We start from the raw sequence: 13,866 nt of genomic DNA, 5'->3' as shown, positions 1-13,866 counted from the left end.
AATCATCATCACAGTAGATAACACCAATAAATAACAACCGATTCGATTGATCTTGAGACTTGATGGCCAAGAAATAAAAAATAAAAAATAAAGGCGAAAATGAAAATGAGAAAGATTCATTAAAAAAACCCAATTTTTAATCTTTAAATATCTCACTCGAATTCTAAACGGATCTGATCCGCTCAACCTGTCTTAGATTCGTGCCTAACCTAGGTTTTAGGGAAATTTGCTTTCATGCCATGCCGTCTTTTAGGAGACTTCAATTAGATCTTTCGTACTTTCAATTTGAAATTTAGCCCATAGATTTTAGATTTCATTCAATTTAGTCCTGTTATATTTTAGGAATTAATAATTAGGTCTTATTTTAATAATTTGATAAATTTTGCCATATAGATTCTTAATATGTTTCAATTTAGTCATAATTTGGTCTAATTTATTAATTTTAATCAAGTTTATATATAAATTAAATGCTCAATTGCGTTTATATATGATAGAACGATATATCAAATCAATAGTTTTCTTTTTAAAAAAATAACTTCAATTTTTAACCAAGTGTTCCTCTTAATTTAATATACAGATTTTTACACAATAAGTCCATCAATTATAAATTTATTCTTTAAAAAACAAATAAAAATAAGTAACTCAAACAATATATTAGGCCAAGATGAAAAGTATACTTGATAGTGACCAATGAAACCGGTTAACTTGTATACCCTAACTCTCTCCGTATATTATATATATAAAGATGAACACATGATTTTATGTCATGGTATGAATTTAAGAAGTTTACTTATAAATATAGAGATAAGAAATTATACCTAAATTATACGAGGATTGAAATTTTCAGAGGATATACTCGCACTCTAATATCTTTTTTGATCAATAGAAATATAAAATTAATATTTGATAGTAATTTAATTAAGAGTTAAATAGCTGCCAACATGGCAAAATGTTGTCCAAAAACTGTACGATTATTCTTTGTAAGGATCGATGAGAGCACTGATTGTGCACTATACGCTGTCCTAAAACCAGTGAGGTCCATACGTGACCCTTTCCTCTTATAGTCTTTATACTATCTTAAGGAGGAAGGTTTAGCATAAAAGCCTGCAAATTAACGTCAAACTCTAACCCAAAATTAACACTGATTCAACCCAATATGATCATCTCCAACCACTCTTTCCATGTCGTCACTTTCGTTCTCTTTGTTTCATTCTCGTTTTCTTATGCACATTTACGCGATATCATACCTAAAGAGATTCGTTCGACGTCTTCCAACTCCGGTTCACTTTATATCAACATCAAAGCCAACCTCAGTGGCTATTTCCCCAAGGTTTTTGCATTTGGAGACTCGTATACCGACACTGACAATGCTCGATTATTGGGTGTTTTGAAAAGCTACGTTGGAAGAAACTTGAACATCAAGTTATTGGGTGGTAGATCAAGTAATGGTCGAATGGTGGTTGATTTTCTTTGTGATTCACTCAACATTCCCACACTAGAACCATATAAGGCCATTTCTTTAAACAAATTCTCCATCAAGGGTAACTCTGGGGTCAACTTCGCGATCGGAGGTGCCTCATCGCTTTCCGGTGACTTCTTTGCTAACCATAAGATTGGTCACATACTTATATGGAAAGGCATTCCTTTAGGTTTCCAAACACAAATCGAATGGTTCAACAGTTTCGTCACCGGAATAGCTTGCAAGGGGAAGTTCGAGGAAGAATGCAAGGCGGAAATGGGAAAGCATCTCATTTGGATTGGACAAATCGGCGTTGATGACTTCGTTCGTGTTATAGGGTCATCTGTTTCCATGCGGTGGCTTACAGATATAACCATTAATCAAATCTCCAAATTATTTACAGTATGTATAAATATGCACATTCGAAATGAAATCTATTTACACAATTGTGAAAATGCTTACATACAAACTTGGTTTTTTTGTTCTTTGATCGTATGTTGCAGACGGTGTTGGACAGCGGTGGAAAGTTCTTCGTGGTTCAAGGGCTGCCACCGGTGGGATGTTGTCCTCTGGCCAAGCTATTGACACCACAATCTGAAAAAGATGAAATGGGCTGCTCATTAAGTATTAACAGAGCAGTAATGGCTCACAACGAGCTCCTCCAGAAGACATTGGAAGACTTTAGGATAAAGCATGGAGCTGAGGTTACAATTTCATATGCTGACTATTACAATGCATACAAAACAATCATGAGAAACCTTTCCGGCTTCGGGTTTTCCGATGGATCCCGAGCATGTTGTGGCGTTGGAGGTGGACTTCTCAACTTTAACTTGCACAACCTTTGTGGCATGGCCGGCACCACCGTGTGTGAAAACCCCTCTAACCATGTTCAATGGGACGGATTTCATTTGACGGAAGCAATGCATAAAGAAATAACTCAACTGTTCCTCCATGAAGGCTTCTGCAAACCATCCTTTTATGATATAATCAGTAGGCAAAGAAACTTACGTGCATAGATGACCGGCCAATCTTTCATGGAGTATGTCAATTAGTAAATTAAGATGTAATTAACACATAAGATAAAATCAATGAAAAAGTTGGACTAGAATTCAATTTTATTACCCAAAAATTCATTCTTGTGTTTCCAAATGTTTCCTTAGGTACAGAAAAGACAGTAACTTCGCATATTTAAAAGTAGTAAGCCTGTGATACAGTTGTTTACATTCCGAATATACAAACTTCGTTTTAAATGACAGTGATATTATCACCATAGCACATAGGCCAATAAGATACCAGCTGGTTGAGCTGCAAAATTATCTAGCAGATGGGACTAGGCTGCCATTTGAAAAATCGGGGCTTTCGGTTTCAAGAAAGCTTTCAAGTAGAGTTTTCCTTGAAGATTGACCCCTGGAACTACCACAAACTAACTGTGCATTGCCTTCATCCCCTTTCTCGATTTTCACTGCATCTTGTATAGCCAAAACGATCTCCTGCATCTTGGGGCGAGAATATCCGCGTTGTTCAACGCATTGGATAGCCACTTCAGCAATCCTCCAGATTGACTCAATCTTGACATTTCCTACCAGATATGGATCTACAATGCTTATTACATCGCCTTTGCGTATTAAGGATCTTGCCTGTGAAAAAATGACAAGCGGCTCAGATTTCAGTGCCTCATATATTAAGAAATGGATGAAAGTTGAAGAGAAATGTACCCAGTGAACAATGTTAAGTTCAGGACCAAAATCTTCAACTGATACTGGTTTCTTTGCGGAGATGAGTTCCAGAAGAACAACCCCGAAACTATACACATCACTCTTTTCAGTCAGTTGTTGACTTGCATAGTACCTGTTACAACATTAAAGATGATTGGTTAAGCACATGATTCTTTTTTTCAAATCAATTGTTAATGAATGGTAAACCTATATAGCTTACTCGGGATCAAGGTAACCGACTGTTCCTCGTGCCACACCTGATACATGGGTTAAATCTTCCTCAGCTTGTCTTGAAAGTCCAAAATCAGACACTTTTGCTCTCATGTTAATGTCTAGAAGAATGCTGCTTGTTTTTACATCTCGGTGAATTATACTTGGGTTGCAGCCAGTGTGCAAGTATTCAAGGCCTACAGCAATCCTAATTTATGTTTATGCTTAGAAAAAAAAACAAATACCAATGCATCAATTATTTAGATCTTCAGTACTAAACCTTTAGCTGCATCTTCTGCAATTCGTAAACGAGAAAGCCAATCCAATGGCTTCTGGTTGACTGAACCTGCCATCATGTCCATATATTCTTAATTCTTTTGACCACAATAATATCCTCAAAGGGAGAATGATGGAAAATAGACGGTTTGATTTTTTGGTAGAGAAGCAAACCATATATGTGATCCCTCAAAGTTCCATTGTGCATATATTCATAAACTAATATACGTTGATGAGCTTCGTCACAATACGCGATTAGAGGAACCAAGTTTCTATGATGAATTCTTGATAAGAGGGCAACCTGCAAGCATGCTTCAGTCATCACTTAATCATGTCGTATCTTAACTATTCCTCCCATACAACAACGAGAGCACTTGGGTTGAGGGGATTATGGGACACTACCTCAGTCGCAAATTGCTTATTCAAATGGCTAGATGAATCACCCATTGTCTTGACTGCAACCTCCTTTCCGTCTTTCAATTGGCCATAGTAGACGGATCCAAAACTTCCTTCGCCGATCTTTTTGCTGAAATTGTTAGTTGCTTCTTCTAGATCAGACAGTGAGATACAGTATGCCACACCTTCGTCCAGTAAATTCCCGCCCCGTGCTATTGAACAGGCCGTTGATTGTTTGGTGTCAGGTTGCAGGGTACCTGATGGAAAACAATAATGATTTATAGAAAATACTGAGGTCTGCACATTGGATAAATGATAAACGAGTAATTAAAGTGCTCGCACCATTTTCATCGCATTTTCGGTGAGACATCTTCCTTCGGAAATTGCGCAACAAAATTAAACTTGCCAAGAAAAGAATTAATAAAACCGCCAGAACTCCGATTGAGGCTCCAAGTATCAACTTAAAACGCAGTTTTCTCTGTGCCTCATTATGTAGTCCAGGATTACCTTCATATCTACAACAGAAAGGTATATATTTTAATAATAGCTGTTTATAAAGTTGCTGTGTAGGATTACATAGAGCTTAAGGTGTAATGCGCTACAACGTACTCACTCGAAATTTATTTTCTTGCTTAGCAATGCCGCAGGAATTTCCCCACAAAACAAGTTGTTCTGTATGTTCCTGAAATATATAGATTACCCTAAATTATCTGCTTCTAATAGCATTTTTGTTAAAAAAACAAAGCATATAATTCTGTTGAATGATCTGTAAATAGGAGATAACAAATCAAGATTTCTACTTACAACTCTTGTAAGTTAGGCAGACGGCCAAGGTCCGAAGGTAGTGAACAGTTAAGTTTATTGTTCTCCAGATGTCTGCAAGCACCGGTAAAGGATGTGAGTTGGGACAAGCTCACGAGAGAACAAGTACCAAAGTGAAATGCCAACCCTGAATTCCAAAGCAAAATATTGCACAGAGTGAAGAGCTTACACAATTTTCAGATTGATAAGGCTACTCATATCAGGTAATGGCCCTATTAAGGTGTTGGAGTCCAACCACCTACAGAAGATGGGAGCTTTTCAGCGGAAGGTAATCGGACAAATTCATGAAGATTAAATCCGGGATGTTGAAGAATAGGACTTACAACTCAATCAATCCCTCCATTTGATTAATCTCGGATGGAATTTGGCCCTTCAGATTCTGTCCTGACAGTGCACTGTTCATCAGGTTAAAAAAATCCTTCAAATTCCATGAACAAAAGAGTAACTGGTCTCAAAAGAACTTAACAAGGTTGTTTTAACAATCAAAGGTAATGCAGTAAAGTGTGATATAGTTATGAAATGAACAGAAACTTTACCGAGTTCGAATGCATTACATTTTATTTATTCTTGGAGGTGTTGGACTGCAATTTACCCATGCCCAGGGAGTAGGAACACAAGGATCACCTCCTTCATTTGCCCATACGCTTCCGGCAGCAATATTCCGAATGGCATCGAGAGCAGCCACTGGCAAATAGAGAAAATAATGAGTTATTAGCTCACTGAGTCAAGCAAATTCCTTGAACGTACATGTACGATGTGCAATACGATCAAAAGTTTAATAAAATCAAAACACCGCAGGGCCATCTTACCATCTCGCCTGTCAGTTTTTGCAGCAATCTGCTGGTATTTATTTATCTCAATTGCATTAAGGAGTGGTCCTCGAGTAGAATCATATGTCTTGGAAAAAGTGAATGACAGAACAAAATCGAGAGTAACGTTCATGTAACTCGGTTCATAAAGCGTGTAGCTCCCGTTGCTATTCTCAGCTATATTTACCACAGCATTGCTATAATCAGGGATGTAGGGCTCTCGCAATCTGAATTTTCGGGTTTCGTTCGGAGCCAAATCTTCAATTTCAGCAAAGTATGCATAGGCTCGAGCATTGGCGGGGAAGCCTTCGAGGTTTAATCTGTAGCTAAGATTTCCTTCAGTGCCAACAACTGCCGTTTGCATCACTTTAACAGGCGGATATTCTCTGGTTCTTATATCAATGTTCTTCGACGTTTTGATTCTTTCTGTTCCACGAGCCACTCCTACAAGAAAATTTTGCCTCCTATCGAGATCAGACTCCCAAAATCTGTCATATGGATCATCTGGATACCTATAAATGCGAATTCGGTTTTCATAAATCAACACAGATGTCCATCAAATACCTTGCAAATGAAGCAAAACATCAAACAGTTCTTAGATACCATATCAGATCATACTTTACCTCACTAAATCCTTTGTTAAAGCACCAAAGTTCACTCTAGCTGCCACATTCAAGAAGAAATCATTCTCAAAATCTGTAGCATACATGGAAAGATTCAAGGGGCGAAGCTCGAGTGTTGAAATGAAGGGAAAACCAGTTGTTGCACAACATAAGCAAACTTCAATGGAATCTGATGGAGCCCTTATGATCATTTCATTCACATATGTTTTGGAGCCCTCTTGAATTGTCACAGTCCCCCACAGGGTCGCATCTAAGTAGAGCTCGAATTTCGGGTATGCATCGACATCTCCAGAGCTTACATACTGAAACGTTGCACGAACAAGGTACCTTCTTCTCTCCCTGGTCCTCAAATTGTAACAATACTTCTTGTTGTCCGAAGGAAAGTCTCTTCGAGTTTGATACTGCACCGAGTTACCGGTCGGGGTTTCGACCAATACTCTTCTCCCGTGTTTCATGATATCCATGTCTGAACTCCATGAAAGCTCAGTACTTGGATCAGTGTAATCAACTGTGCTTCCGCAATCTAAACTGATAAACTCTGCAGGCCACAATCAAAATGATGATGATGATAATACACAATTTTTTTCCATTTTAGCATCTTTATTTCTAAGATTTATTGCTTTATGCTTAATTCATAAAACCATATTACATGATAAACCAAAAAAAACATACCTGAAACTTGGGATACAACAGAGGATATAAAGTAGAAATATAGTATAAATAACTGTGAAAATAAAGCCATTGAAGATCATCAACAAGGCAAAACTGATTCTTTTGGTGTTTTATTTTTTAGACTAACAATTTTGCAGTAAATGAAAAGGAAAATGTGGGTTTTTATTCAAAATCTTACCCATTTTTACTCCACTAACCTTCCACTTTCCCCCCCCCCCCCCTGATTGATGAGTTTTTCAGTTTATGCAATGTACATTCATGTCTCTTTCTTTTTTATTTTCTTTTTCTTTTAGATTTTGGAATTTCCTTTCCCCAAGAGCTACTTTTCAGAAGAAAAAAGAAAATAGTAAATTTATTATTTATATAAAAAAGAGTTAATTGCACAGGCTATCTCAAACTATAATTTTAAATTTGTCCCCCAATTTTAAACTCCTTTATAACAATTTCTAAACTATATTTTCCATCCTAAATTAATCCTTAAAATTTTAAAATATTATATATCAATCCTCACACTATCGATATCATTTCATTTTAACATTTTTGTTAACCTGACATTAACTATATTAGTTTCTAAAAATCCTATAAATTGAATATGTGATATTCTAAAAAATTCTCGAGATCTTTAAAAACAAATTATATTTTTAGAAGGTTACGTGTTCAATTCCCAAGATCTTCAAAATCCAATACGTTAAGAAAATAATTAAAACAAAATGATATTGATAGTTTGGAGACTGATTTAAAATGTTCTAAAGTTTATGGACTGATTAAGAATGAAGTCATAATCTAAGGATCGATATAAAATATTTTAAAATTTAAAGATTAATTTAAAATGAATGTTATAATTTGAGGATATCATATGCAATTATATCTATAAAGAAAGAGTGTGGCACTAACAAAAGCTAAAGATAAAGGATTAAAGTATAAAAAATACTAATTACAAATACCGAATACGCATAAAATGTATCGTATTTATTATAATGTTTTTATTTTATATTTTTACGTGGTCCCTGTAATTACTGTACCATCGAAAAAAGTTAATGCTGCTTTTATTACTATTTAATGTGGGACCGAGTCTGGAGAAAGGTTGGCCATGCAAAACTCATATGCAAAGAAGGTAAGAGAAAGCGATAATAATTAGGGTCAAGTACACAAATGATTCCCCAACTATTAGATAATACTTTTTTGAGTCCTTTAACTATTAAAAGTTATAAAATGGTCTCCCATTATAGGGAGTTACTTTGTTGAGTCCCTCGACTTTTAAAAGTTACAAAATGATCACCTGACTATTCATTATTATCCAAATTCGTCTTTTTTCGTTTAAAAATTAACGACAATCTGAACTGGAAGTTAACTTGCTATATGAAATATGATATTATAATCTCGAACGACTATCATATCTCAATCAACATGTTAACGTCCAGCTCATACGATCGTTACTTTTTTAACAAAAAGTGACGAGTTTGTAACATAATAAATAGTCGAGTGACCATTTTGTAACTTTTAATAGTCGAGAGACTCAATAAAGCAACTCTTTATAGTTGAGGACCATTTTGTAACTTTTGATATTCAAAAGATTCAATAAAACAATATCCTATAGTTGAAGGACCATATGTATATAATAATTAAATATCACGATTATATTTGAATTTATATAATACAAATGATCTGATAGATAGATCGATATAGAATTTTATATTAGGAGAGATAATTTATAATATTTTAGGGGATAAAAACATGTTATCAATACAAAATATAAAATATATGTAAATTTAGAACTCGTTGAGTGACTTCAACAGTAAAAGTGAGTATTGCTCTCCCTAGAGGTATCATGTTTGAATAGTTACGTTTGCAAGGTATATGTACGTTATTAATGACTAAAAAATATTCTGAACAAATACTATATTATAATAACCTCAAATTATTCAAAAAAAAAATATGAGAATTTAAAATTTTTGAGAAATATATCAAAATTTATATATATATAATAAAAAAAATATGACATTATTTAATTAAACTTTTAATAACTTTAGATTTTACTTTTGCTTTTGTTTTATACCCAACTTTACTGCAAACTTTTTGAAGCTTGTGGGGCCAAAAAGTAAGAAAGATGAAAGCAATTTTCATGCCAACAATGTTAATTTATTAAAGAGAAAATAATCTCAGTGACAAAAAATGTCTTATAATATATGATTTTAACCAATTTTTTTTAGATTTGCCAAAATGACCAACTAAATCGCAATGCGATCTCCGGTATCGCAAATCAGTTTCCAGATTCGTAACGCGATTCTGACTATCGCATTGCGATTTCCCAAATTCGCGTTGCGATTTTCCTAATTCGCAATACGAATACGTAAATCGCAACGCGAATTTGGAAAATCGCAATGCGATTACGTAAATCGCAATGCGAATACGTAAATCGCAATGCGAATACGTAAATCGCAATGCGATTTACATAGCGCCATTCGTATTAACGCGTATTTTTTTTTTCAAATTCCAAACACGAATATATTAATATATCGGAACACTGAACCGTCCACAGTATATCCCGTAATCGCAACTCATAACCTAAAACCCTAAATCACAACTCAGTCTCATCTCCATCTCTCACTCTCTAAGGCAACATCCGTCCCCATCTCCGACGAAATCAGTCCCCACGACGATATCAGTCTCCATTTCCGACGAAATCATTCACGGTCAGAAATGGAAAATCAACCAAATCAACCACCGAGGGTTAGTTTTTTTAATTATTTTTATTTTAAAATTTTTGCATTATTATTAGGTTTTTCATATTGAAATTGATGATAAGTTTACTGGTGTTTTCAATAATAGATTAACCATTTCACTTAGATTGCTTATTATATTCATTCGATTGCTGCCAATATTGCTAAACTGTTTAGTCTTTAACCCTGTGAAGTTAGTATTTGTCTTTGTTTTGTCTTTTGGTTGGAGTAATGCAATCCATTCAAGTTTCTTTCAATTTTAGTATTTGAAACCGAGAATGACTATTGCAATGCGATTCTGTCGTTGCGATTTTCATTTCGCGTTGCGATTCTTGCGTTGCGATAGTCATTTTCGTGTTGCGATTTTCATTTTCGTGTTGCGATTTAAAGATTTAGAAACTATTCTTCTTCTGCAAATTGAAACTTGAATGAATTGCATTACTTCAACCAAAAAACAAATACTAAATTCACAGTGTTGCAAATTTAAGTTTGAAGAATAAACTACTACTCTTTATGTTTATTGTTCATATCTTCACAGTGTAGTTTTTGGTATATCTAAATTGGTATGTTTATTGTTTTTGCAGAACTTTTATTCGACTCAATTGACCTTAAGAAATAAAGTAAGCCTGGCCAAAACAATTGCGTCGAAGCTTTCACCTGCACAAAGAAAAATATTTGAGGATACTTGCTTCGGGCCATGGCTGAAAGTACAACATCCGGGTGGAGATATTATGTTGACCCATCTGTTTCTTCAAACCATGACTAGTGATCTACCAGAGACTATACAACATCGTGATGAAGAGATATGGTTTGATTTTCCACCGGCGTATACGTGTTTTGGGCGGGAGGAGTTTTGCTTAATCACCGGTCTATGCTTCGGACACGATGGTGTAGATCGGTACACTAGACATATTACCCGCCTATCATGGTTTTCCCGGGTTTTTCCTGAGCTGTCAATGGAGAAGTCGAATTTACACGTGGAAGACTTGACGAGATTATTGAATAAGAAAGATGGTTTTACTCAGATGGATGACGTCAATGTTGTCTGAGTATGCCTTCTAATACTTTTGCAAGCTGGCTTTTTAGGCAGAGAGGCCCGACAACCTATTCTTAATGATCTGATTAAATTGGTAGAGGACCTAAATGCATGGAACCTGTTTCCGTGGGGTTCGTATCTATGGAGAGCTACATGGAATAAGTTGTCGTCTGCCTTTAATGATCGGAAAAGTTTGCGTGGCGATGGTTCCAAATACACTTTGTCAGGCTTTATTTGGGCCTTTAAGGTAATAATTTTTATATAATATTTCCAAAATTATAATTAATTCTTTAACAATTACTAATGTTTGTTATTATATTGTTTGTAGATTTGGATATTTGAGGCCTTTCCCGCCATGCAGACATATGCATTAAAAACTTCTAATGATATTCCTAGGGCTATTTCCTAGAAGAGGAAACGATCCTTGCAGCAATGGGAAGATTTACTACCGTATACTATAATAAATAATGTAAGTTAACACAAATACTACCATATGTTTATAAACAAGTTATTACTAGTACACGTTTAACTTTGTTTGAGCTTTTATATTGTTAGGAGGCCAACACTCCATTACAGAGGTTGACACCCACGGAAGCTGAGCTTGCCACTGATTGGTGGCAAGCTAGTAAGCTTTTTTTTGATGGCACGGATGATGAGCAGCCACCACTTCGAGAGCCATCACCTCACCCAGAGCCATCACCTGATCGACCCGAATATACACCTCCACAACGAGAGTCATCACCTATTATGTCACATCATCGAGCCTCTTCTCCACCATCATCTCATGATAGGCGACCGGCAAAGATGACACGACGTTTATCTCCATGTTCTCCACCTCCACGGGATGAGTTAGGGGAGTTACGTAATGAGGTCAATGCCTTGTATGAGGAGGTCGGTACTTTACGCGATGACAATGGTGCATGGTGTGTTGAGGTGTCTACTTTACGTGGTGAGGTAGCAGCTCTACGTGAGATTGTAGCATCGTTGCAGAACGAGGTTCATACTCTACGTAACGAGGTAAGTTTAATATTTTTCATATTTAACTTGATGATAAATTTACTCATAATTTCACTTAGATTGCTTAGTAAATTCATTCTGTTGCTGCCAATACTGTTTAACTGTTTATTCTTTAACCCTGTGAAGTTAGTATTTGTTTTTTGTTATCTTTTGGTTGAAGTAATGCAATCCATTCAAGTTTCAATTTGCAGAAGAATAATAGTTTACTATCGCAACGCGAAAATGACTATCGCAACGAGAGAATCGCAATGCGAAAATGACTATCGCAATGCGAAAATGACTATCGCAATACGAAATGAAAATCGCATTGCGATTCTCTCGTTGCGATAGTCAAATTCGCATTGCGATAGTCATTTTCGCATTGCGCTAGTCATTTTCGCGTTGCGATTTTGTTGTTGCGATTTTCATTTCGCATAGTCATTTTCGCGTTGCGATTTTAAGTTTCAGATTCTATTCTTTTTCTGCAAATTGAAACTTGAATGAATTGCATTACTTCAACCAAAAGACAAATACTAACTTCACAGTGTTGAAAATTTAAGTTTCAAGAGTAAACTACTACTCTTTATGTTGTCATTGAACCTGCACTAAACCTATATGTTGTCCTTTTAAATGTTTATATAAGTGCTTACTTCTGGAATGTTATCTGATGCATTTTGTGAACAATGATATAATAATGACTTGGGTGAATACCGTGCAAGTTTGAAATATATTTGTCTTTGTTTTCACTGTTTAATATCATGTCTGTTTATTTACTAATTTATGTATTAATTTATTTTTAGCGACCCGCTAAGGTGGATGCTCTACGTCGGTTTTTTCTTGCAAGACGGAGTTCACGCATCAGACGGCGTGCACGTGCCATTTCGTCTCCGTTCACCCCAATAGTGCGAAGAATCCGTAAGAAAAAGCCCGACTCACCTGTCATCATTCAAGAGGCCTCCCCTATCGTTCAAGTGGCCCCTATCATCCCTCAAGAGTCCCCTCCCAACGTTCAAGAGGCCACTGTCATCGTTGAAGAGGTCCCTCCCAACATTCTAGAGCCCCATTTACACGGCGTAATATATCGAATTATTGAGAAGCCCCCTCACGTGTCGGACATGATGAATGACTGTTGGCTTTCGTATAAGTTACCGGCCAGTACCATTCCGGCAGATGAAGTGGAGAGGAAACAACTACTGGAAACAATTCTGGATAATACCCTTTGGGCTAAGACCGTAGTTGATTTTTATCTACATGAGCGGAGCCAAGGGTGTTACGCTGACATATACAAATTCAACGATAATATGCATTTGTTGATTGAACGGTCTTGGTGGGGTGTATTATTAGGGGTTGAAGACAACGACTATTTCGATGGGGGGGTAAGTCTTATATTTCTTCTTATATTTCAGTTTGATTAATTTTTTTTAAAATTTATGTAATTCACTAATATATGTCTTTTTTTGTAAAATAGCATATTGATGCATGGGTGACACGTCTTCTAATAGTAATGGGTAATTTCCAGGAATGACGACTTAGAGCGTTGATTGATTCTGTACTATTAGACGTCATGAAATCATATCTTGCTCCAAGTTGATGTACTCTTGACCATCTTTCAAACCTGACATTTTCTAGTGTTTGAGCACACTGAGGCAAAACACGTCTTAAACAGTTTATATGCTTATTAAAATCCACTTCCCGATAAGGTTTTACAGCATTCCAGTATGTCCATTTGTGATTTTTTATACCAGCAGACCTTGATTTTAGATTTCTATACAAATGAACACCACAAAGTCCATGAAAAACATCTGGGAAACACCTTCTAACAGCGTTGTCAATTGAGTTTGCCCTATCAGATATGATTGTCATATTACTAATAGGACCTATGCAATCCCTAAGATGCCCCATAAACCATGTCCATGAATCAGAGGTTTCAAATTTGCCAACCCCATAAGCTATTGGCAGTATCCCATTGTTAGCATCCATGGCTACTACTAATAAGTTTACTCCAAGGTATCGACCTTTTAAATGTGCTCCGTCAACTATAATAACTGGGCGCATGCAATTAATAAACGAACGAATCTACAAAATCATATACATAAGAAATATAATCATTTAAATGTGAAATGCATGTAACT

The 13,866-nt window shown here is 35.9% G+C and overlaps 2 protein-coding genes across 2 annotated transcripts; one reads left to right on the top strand and one right to left on the bottom strand.

The window, feature by feature from the left end:
• Positions 1 to 1,141: 1,141 nt before the first annotated feature.
• On the top strand, positions 1,142 to 2,480 carry LOC120167043 (GDSL esterase/lipase At3g48460-like). Its single transcript, XM_039176174.1, has 2 exons — positions 1,142 to 1,861; positions 1,963 to 2,480. The coding sequence occupies exons 1-2, from the start codon at positions 1,157 to 1,159 to the stop codon at positions 2,473 to 2,475; spliced, it is 1,218 nt and encodes a 405-aa protein (XP_039032105.1). The 5' UTR covers positions 1,142 to 1,156; the 3' UTR covers positions 2,476 to 2,480.
• A 136-nt stretch (positions 2,481 to 2,616) lies between these two features.
• On the bottom strand, positions 2,617 to 7,158 carry LOC120170711 (probable LRR receptor-like serine/threonine-protein kinase At1g67720). The gene is made up of 15 exons (XM_039178609.1): positions 6,983 to 7,158; positions 6,311 to 6,848; positions 5,688 to 6,199; positions 5,433 to 5,562; positions 5,202 to 5,273; positions 5,048 to 5,116; positions 4,861 to 4,932; positions 4,670 to 4,738; positions 4,399 to 4,571; positions 4,063 to 4,313; positions 3,835 to 3,961; positions 3,665 to 3,730; positions 3,395 to 3,581; positions 3,175 to 3,307; positions 2,617 to 3,096 (listed from the first exon to the last, which is right to left on the bottom strand). Exons 1-15 carry the CDS (start codon positions 7,050 to 7,052, stop codon positions 2,773 to 2,775), a joined length of 2,793 nt encoding a protein of 930 aa, XP_039034540.1. The 5' UTR covers positions 7,053 to 7,158; the 3' UTR covers positions 2,617 to 2,772.
• Between the last annotated feature and the right edge of the window lie 6,708 nt (positions 7,159 to 13,866).

The sequence above is a fragment of the Hibiscus syriacus genome, unplaced genomic scaffold (assembly GCF_006381635.1).
Source record: "Hibiscus syriacus cultivar Baekdansim isolate YM2019G1 unplaced genomic scaffold, ASM638163v2 tig00003041_pilon, whole genome shotgun sequence".
In the NCBI taxonomy this organism is placed as follows: domain Eukaryota; kingdom Viridiplantae; phylum Streptophyta; class Magnoliopsida; order Malvales; family Malvaceae; genus Hibiscus; species Hibiscus syriacus.
This window is presented reverse-complemented; position numbering and strand designations above follow the sequence as displayed.